Source organism: Mercenaria mercenaria, chromosome 1, assembly GCF_021730395.1.
Source record: "Mercenaria mercenaria strain notata chromosome 1, MADL_Memer_1, whole genome shotgun sequence".
Lineage (NCBI taxonomy): Eukaryota > Metazoa > Mollusca > Bivalvia > Venerida > Veneridae > Mercenaria > Mercenaria mercenaria.
This window is the reverse complement of record NC_069361.1, coordinates 72229885-72238946: the sequence shown is the minus strand read 5'-3', so window position 1 is coordinate 72238946 and position 9062 is coordinate 72229885. Positions and strand designations below refer to the sequence as shown.

The 9062-nt window shown below is 33.9% G+C and overlaps 1 protein-coding gene across 1 annotated transcript; it reads left to right on the top strand.

Annotated features, from left to right (window-relative positions):
- Positions 1 to 371: 371 nt before the first annotated feature.
- On the top strand, positions 372 to 2159 carry LOC123565403 (L-sorbose 1-dehydrogenase-like). Its single transcript, XM_045359274.2, has one exon. The coding sequence runs from the start codon at positions 372 to 374 to the stop codon at positions 2157 to 2159; it is 1788 nt and encodes a 595-aa protein (XP_045215209.2).
- The last annotated feature ends 6903 nt before the right edge of the window (positions 2160 to 9062 follow it).

Here is a 9062-nt window from a genome sequence, read left to right as displayed (position 1 = left end):
TCGCAAAAAGTTAAATCTATTTGGTTAAATGGTACATTATCAGCGATATTTTAATTATCTATCATTAATATTTGACAACACTTTTGTTAGAAAGCAATACTCGGAAAAACATTTTTCAAAGTGGCGGATATCCTGAAAAAAAACGCTCGTACATCCTTAACCATGCGTTCCGTACTAGTGCACATCAATAGGATATTATGTAACAAATAATGCATTATTTTGCATGCGTAACTTTATACATGATAGAGTATACAAAACATTAGACAGATTTACGTTCATAAGATTTCGTGGCTGTTAAATGATCGACTGATAGTGTTTCGTTTCGTAATTGCTTTAGGTTAATATTCATTTTTACATTCATATTTTAGAAAATGGAATTAATAAGGCTGACTGCCCTAATTGTAGTTATTTTTGCTGTAGGATATGCGGTATTCTTCAGGAATAAGAACAAACCAAGTGTCGGCGAATCTATTGTTTCGGATAAAATTAGTAACGAATATGATTACGTTATAGTCGGTGGAGGATCTGCTGGTTCGATTCTCGCGGCAAGATTATCGGAGGACGCAAACTATACCGTTCTTCTTCTAGAAGCTGGTGAACACTTTGATTATGACCAGAATATTCATATACCAGTGTTAACTTTCCAATTTCTACAATCAAATTTAGCATGGCACTATCAAAGCGAAACAGAAAAGGGGATGTTTCTTGGACTGAAAGACAAAACATCTTTGTTGAATAGAGGGAGAGTCCTCGGAGGGTCAAGTTCGATAAATGCTTGTATATACGCGAGAGGCAGTCCGTTTGACTTTGGGGAATGGGAAAAGAAGTATAGGTGTAAAGGTTGGGGCTATAATGACCTACTTCCTTATTTTAAGAAGGCCGAGGATATTCAAATTCCCAACCTGAAAACATCAGATTATCATGGCACAGGTGGACCAATTGCTGTATCTGCATCACCTTCTTCGAAACTGTCTAAATATTTTATAGATGCAGGAAAGGAAATGGGATACATGGAGACAGATTATAATGGTAAAAGTCAGACAGGATTTAGTCGTGTACAGAATACTATCCGAAATGGAGTGCGTAGTAGTACAGGACTTGAGTACCTTGGTAAACCAGGTAAAAGACAAAATCTTGACATTTCTACCAACAGTTTTGTTACAAAAATACAGATAGAAGAAAAGGTCGCGACAGGTGTTTACTTCATCAAGCAAGAAAGAAAACAATTTGTAAAGGCTAGAAGGAACGTTATAGTATCAGCTGGTGCATTCAATTCACCACAGTTATTAATGCTGTCAGGCATAGGACCTAAAAGTCACATTCAAGATTTAGACATACCTTTGATACAAGACTTACCCGTTGGAGACAAATTTGATGATCAAATAAATATTGCCATTTCTGTTAAGATTAACCAATCTATCCATCTCGACAAAGAAAAAGCACAGGGACTATGGACTCTGGTTGAGTATACATTGTTTGGGACTGGACCTTTATCTTCTGTAGCTGACTCCGTAGCGTTTCTTCACATAGACAAGTCAAAAATGGGAAAGGAGAGACCAGATGTTATGATGTTTTTAGTACCCAGTACTTTTGGTGATAGTAGTATGTTTAATTACAATGAATCAGTTGCAAAAGAGCTTATTTATCCTTACAAAAACACACCTGGATTTGTTGTAATGATTTCTTTATTGCATCCAAGAGGCACAGGAACCGTACGGTTACGGAGTATCGACCCATTTGATAGCCCGATATTGGATACAAATCATCTGACTGACAAGCAAGATGAAGATGACCTCTTAGCTGGTATCCGACTGTTTGAGGAACTAGTTTCTACAGAAGCAATGAAAAGCATTGGTGCGGATATAAGCATCAATCAAGCTTCATTTTGTTCTCACCATCAGTTTAGATCTGATGATTTCTGGAGATGCATGATACATCACATTGCGCATAATTTCTATCATTCAACAAGCACGTGTAAAATGGGCATAAAAGGTGATCCAACTGCAGTTGTAGATTTAGATCTCAGAGTTCAAGGAATCAAGAATCTTCGTGTCTGTGATGCCTCTGTATTGCCATCTGTGACGTCAGCAAACACGAACGCCCCAGTTATGGCAGTCGCAGAAAAATTTGCGGATATGCTGAAGAAAGAAAGAAATTGACATTAAACAAGTATTATATGAAACATTTACATATTTTCAATGTTCAATTGCGACAGAACAAGAAGACTATGACCACTGCCTGAGTATGCAAACTAGATAGTTGCAACAAGTCTGAACACGATATGAATATGTTTCGATAATGTTCAATACAATTTCTTCCTATTCAAATGTAATCGTAGTAGCACTAAAATGGTAGTGATAGGATGATCAATTGTCTTGTATGCTTTTTAACAGTGGCAAATATCGTCTACACTATTATAACAGTACCTTGATATGTAATGTTGTATTCCGCTCCAGTGGAATTTGCCAGGCCTGGATCCCCCGAGGCGCTTACGCCGAGTGTGATCCGGTCTCACAAAATCCGCAAATCAGTGTGGATCAAGGTAACAAATGTGAACATACTGTGTGAGGAGAATATCTCCGCAAGACAGAGGTAGGTATACCAAAAGTATATACATGACATTACAGAAAAAATATTTAAACTTTTAAAACAATATTCTGACTTCAGATAATTCACTGTTGTAAATAGCATTTTCTCATTAATTATGCACACTAACTGGATATTTATTGATATAAGTATGGTTATTGCTGAGAAATTTGCATGTATGTTTATTTCAATTTTTCATTTTCTTTTACTAACGTACTTTTTAAACTTGTTTCATTTTGTCTTTATATATAACGTGTATTATTTTAATTTTCAGACCGGCAAGTTTGGTCTCAAGGATGTTTTAAACCATTTGTTTAAGCTAGTTGGTCCTAATAGAATTAGCCATCTTACAATACTTATATGTTACTGACAATATTGAAATCTTAATTTAGTTTAAATGTATATTGTATTTGAAGCTGGTAGACGTTTCGAGTTTTACTTATACACTTATAAGTAACGTACCATATAATCAGCAAATCTGGAAAATACAGTGATGAAAAAATACAGTCTTCTTCAGTTGATGACAATTCGGATTAATTAGATAGACGCAGAACAAAAATTAGTTTAAATATAATTATAGTTTCGAAACTGTATCAAGATAAATATTTTATTGTTGATTTGGGTTCACTGTAATTTGATATGTCCTTAACAATGTGCCTTAAATATAATACTTTAAAACTATTAACAAAACACTGATTTTAAATTGGACATACTATATTTGTTTGATGTCCAGTGTATCGTAGATTGAATGCAAATTTCATGACAGCCAGCCGGGGACATGGTGAAAAATGATGCATTCAGGAGAACCACGCTTTCCGTTGAGAAAACTTTATGAAATTTTAATGAAAGATTAACAGAATTGTACAAGTAAGGGGGATAATTGCAAAAGGTATAGTGTTCTTTTAGCATATTAATAAACATTTTTGTATGAATAAATAACAGTGATCTATACATATACTCACATCCCTACGACTGTAGGAATAATCATTATGATAAACAAAGAGCGTAGTCTGTTGTTTTTCATATTTTGATAGCCTTATCAATAAAGCTACATTTATTCCGTAAATTGCCACATTCTGTGGTTGTCATGATGTTGCCAGTTTAATACTGCTTGAGTTTATAATCGGAAATGTCTACATTGTAAAATTTATTCTCATCTTTCGTAATTTTTATTTATACAACTGAAAACTTATTCGGGGCTGTCATCGCGGAATGACAATCAACGCTCATTAGCTATAAGTTTAACTTTGGATACTTATTTTAGCAGCATACAACACTTTCTGGTTAAAAGGATAAGTATTCATTAGGAAATCTACGTTCAAGAAATGCGACAGTCTCACAGCTGTATTTATATATAAATGTATACATGTACACAGATAAAATAAACCATATAGCTATCGAGGGACTGAGGAGGGCCCTAGACAGTGTCGAAGAGATTCCTGACCTAACCAGCTAAATCTTATTCAAATGTAAAAGGATAATAGTGACAGGATTATCAATTGTCTTTTATGCTTTTTAACAGCGGCAGAAATCATATACTACGTTATTATAACAGCACCTTGATATGTAATGCTATATACCGCTATAGTGGAATTTGCTAGGTCTGGATCTTACGCCGAGTGTGATCCGGTCTGACAAAATCCGCAAATCAGTGTGAATGGATGCACTGCTGGTAACAAATGTGAACATACAAAATTGACATCTTACAATAAGTACATGTTATTGGCAATATAAAAATCTTAATTTATTTTAAATGTATATTGTATTTGAAGCTTGTAGACGTTTCGAGTTTTACTTATACACTTTAAAAGTAATATACCATATAATCAGCAAATCTGGAAAATACATCGATGAAAAAATACAGTCTTCTTCAGTTGATATCAAATTTGGCTTCATCAGATAAATGATTTCATCATGACGCAGAACAAAATTAGTTTAAATAGAATTATAGTTTCGAAAATGTGTCAAGGTAAATTTGTTATTGTTGATTTGGTTTGACTGTAATTTAATATATCCTGTTTCAAAGTATTGACTATGTGCCTTAAGGTGGAATGCGCCTAATTTGAAGTTGTTGGGTTCCGTTTCGAAATTTTGTTTAATATAAAATTCAGCATATTCCTCATAGAATGCGTATTTTGCTTTTTTGATATTTCTGTAACTTTTTCTCTACAAACCTTCAAACACGACTATTGACGTCCATTTTTGATGAACCATTATTTCACGTCCGTCAGACTGTTTTCTTAAATCGTTCTGTTCAGTCAACAAGTATCGATTTGCTTGTTTCTCATCATATTTTCATTTAAAAATGTCTTGAAATGGTGTATAATTTGTGGAAATCATTTTAACGTTGAAGTCGATATTTACGTTCAAGTGACGTCAGAGCGACAAATATGACGTTTAGTTTTGAATAAAAAGTTTGCGTTAATCTTGTCTTATGTAAAACCCAAACGATAGAATTTGACAAAAAACTAACATGATCATGAAAACTTTCCTTTCTGTCGATTGAAGGAATAAAATTATGGGGTCACCGAATTCGTTCTCGCGTAATATTACGTTACGCTACCCCTACCCCCAAATCACAAGATAGCGCAATTGAGTATTTTTTCATGTATCTCCTCCTTTTAGGATAAACTCTACTATTTTATTTTTCCTGGTAAAATTAAATCAAAATAGCCTTTAAAACTCTGTTACAATAGCGAAATAATATCTGTGTAGAACTCAGATTTTAATGTTTAGATTATATTTGATATATGAGAATGCGACAAAATCAACACCCCGTTACCCTTTGCGCTGAATTACATTACTCTACTTCTACCTCAGATAAAAAACATGCGTAATTCAATGGATTTTCTGATTCTCGTGATCAAGACAAACTCATCTTTAACCCTTATCATGCTGAACATGATTGATTCTGCCTTTGCGACCAGTGTAGATCATGATCAGCATGCATATCCGTGCAGTCTGATCATGATCTGCACTATTTGCCATTCAGTCAGTACTTTTTTGGTATTCACCCCTTTTAACAGTTAATGGTTCTGGCCGAATTGGAAGATGGGCAAGTTCATTATAGAAATTTAGCAGGGTAAAGGTTAACCTATTTAAGTAGAATTTAATCAAAAGAGGCCTTTACAACTATTAATGATTTCATTCAACGTTACAAGTGAAATAATTCATCTCGCAAGTTAATAATAATACATGAAAACTCATGTGTCGATGCACATTACATTGTTAACATTTACAAAAATAAATTTAAAAAAAAAACGACAGAATATAGTGAAAATCCTTTATTTGAATTATCACAGCCTTTTAATTTTAACAAGTACCAGTATATAATTCCATCACATGCAGCTAATAGAACTGAGGCAAACAAATATAGGCCTACATTATAAATATATGCCATAAATATCTTATTAGTTAATATAGGTGCATTCTTAATGAAGCCGATTCGAACAACAACCAGTCTTCAGAAAATAATACTGGGGTAAACAGAACCTGGCCAACCTCGGCACAGTACGAAAAAAGTAAAACGTAGGTGAAAATGAGAAATATTCATTTTAACATAACACATAACTCGGAAAAAAGTGCTAATACAACTTTTTAAAATTTAGAAAGCCTTTAGGTAATTATAACATCATGTTCGAGTAAACATTATTTTATCTAACTTTATTACAAATTTTACGTTTTTGGAAATATTTCGATTGTTTGGAGAGTAGTCGGACACCCCGATTTCGAATAAAGTGAATCCTCCTGAATAACCGCGGGAAAACAGCTACGGAGGCTGTTGCTCTGAAAAGGTTAATTTATTTAGCAACTTAGCTAGATAGAAACCCCATCCTTTGCAAAGAGGTTTTAGCTCTCCGGAGATGTGTGTACAAATGTTATCCTTGTATTCATAGACACATAATAGAAACATATTCCATACATAATACTGTTTCCTAATATTAGAAACATAAGAAATACGAGTAAAGAAAACATTCCATGACATAAAAAAGAAAGATGTTTTGTTGTTGTTGTTTGTTTTTTTTTTTGTTTTTTTTTTGGGGAGGGGGTTGGGGGGTTGTTGTTTTTTGGTTAAGCTCTGTTTTTCTACGTTACTGCGGACAGTTAACCTAAGCAGTGTTCCTGGATTCTGTATTCTCAACAAATAACTTCTATCTTCACCACATAAATCAGAGGTGGAGGACGAATGATTTCGGACACGTGCCTTCTATCAAATCGGCATGCCCTACCCGGGGACCGAACTCGCGATCCATAGATCTGCGCTCCTACTGAGCTAAGCGGATGGGGTAAAAGAAAGAAAGAAAGAAAGCAGCGGTTGTGACTGACACTCGCTGTAACTCAACGAAACCTCTCTTATATCATGAATACTGAACTTGTAGAAGTTATGATTTATTTCAAATAGCGTCTGTGGTATAAAATTTCAAAATAATGAAAAATTAACTCTGACCCGTAAAACCAAATTCCGCCATCAAATTATGCGGACGTATGCGTGGAGCGGGTAATTAACCGGGCAAGCCCATGGCAACTTATCTTATGGTCAGATGTTACTAGGGTGGTGAAGTAAGAAACGAAATAGTAAAAATGTAAGACCTTGGGATGTGCGTGCGTGCGTGTGTGCGTACTTAGGGAGGGTTAGGGATAATATTAAGAAAAACAAGATACAAACAACCTTTACTCCCTTGGAGGGGCGGTTGAGTCAAGGGTCATACCTCTGGAATTACAACCTTTAGAATATTTGAATCTGTTGTATAGTATTGATCAATGATATTGTACAATAATGATGCTTTCTGTTTGTGTTTCAAGTGTGAAAACTCCGAACAATAAACACAATTGCATATGCAAATATTCTTCATGTTAGCAGTGTTTTACAACGGAAAACGTGTTTATTGGTACTTTGAGTAAGAAAAATTTGAAAAAAATAAGCTTTATCATATAGAAAGTATATTTAAAGCGACTTTCAAAAATAACATGATCAGTATTTTAAGCAACGTTGTCGTATTGGCGTATGTTATACATTCTGCATTCAAACCATTTCTCAATGAAGTCGCCAATTTTACAGTTATAAGGACCTCTTTTGAAAGGAAAGCTCTCTTTCTCACGTTCCTTGATTCGTTTCACGCCTGTAGTGAACAACTGATGAATCAGAATGTAAAATACTAAGATTTGAAAAGAGATATATCAGAAAAACAGCCAAACTAAGCTATGTTGTTATTTGGGGGTAGGGGTAGCGTAACGTAATTTTACGCGAAAATGAATTCGGTGACCCCATAATTTTTTCCTTCAATCGACAGAAAAGAAAGTTTTCATGATCATGTTAGTTTTTTGTCAAATTCTATCGTTTGGGTTTTACATGAGACAAGATTAACGCAAACTTTTTATTCATAACTAAACGTCATATTTGTCGCTCTGACGTCACTTGAACGTAAATATCGACTTCAACGTTAAAATAATCTCCACAAATTATACACCATTTCAAAGACATTTTTAAATGAAAATATGATGAGAAACAAGCAAATCGATACTTGTTGACTGAACAGAACGATTTAAGAAAACAGTCTGACGGACGTGAAATAACGGTTCATAAAAAAATGGACGTCAATAGTCGTGTTTGAAGGTTTGTAGAGAAAAAGTTACAGAAATATCAAAAAAGGAAAATACGCATTCTATGAGGGATATGCTGAATTTTATATTAAACAAAATTTCGAAACGGAACCCAACAACTTCAAATTAGGCGCATTCCACCTTAAATATAATACTTCTAAAGTATTAACAATACACCATTTCATTTTGCATGACTTAAAATTGTACATATTATATTTGTTTGATGTCAATGTGATAAAAGCATGACTCCTAATCATTGCAAACTATTAGTTACAGTATAAGTGGTGGACATTTTTGTAAATGGATACATCTACGTGTTTGTTGAAATCTTTCAATTAACAATACGTTTAGAAAGTCTATCGTTAATAAAATGTATATTTTACATCAAAACCGAATTATGCAATCACGTACTTAATCTTAATTAATACTCTAATCCATTTTAAAAAAGTTGTATGTAAAGTACGTATCAGTAAATATGTTGCATATATTAAAGTAACCCGCTAACATAATAATTGTCAATCCGAGTTATTTTATTTAGTTTGAAACTGTATCAGAACTTTTTCAAAGTGGTTTGTGAGAAATGTTTTCTGCAATCTGACCCCGTTAAGGTCAAAGTATTTTGAAAAGCGGTAGGGGCACACATTAAGACACTTTTGTAAGGATATATAAAATGAATATGTGTATGTGTATAACAAGTACATTTTACGGGAGGTTTGTTGTTTTGTTGTTGTTTTATTTTTAGCTCGTCTGACATTTTAAAAAAAATCTACGAGGTATTGTCTTCACTTGATCGTCGGCGTCGGCGTCCAATTATTTTCAAATACTGTAAGGGCTAAAGATCTGAAACTTTGCCATTATTTAGACCAAGAACCATA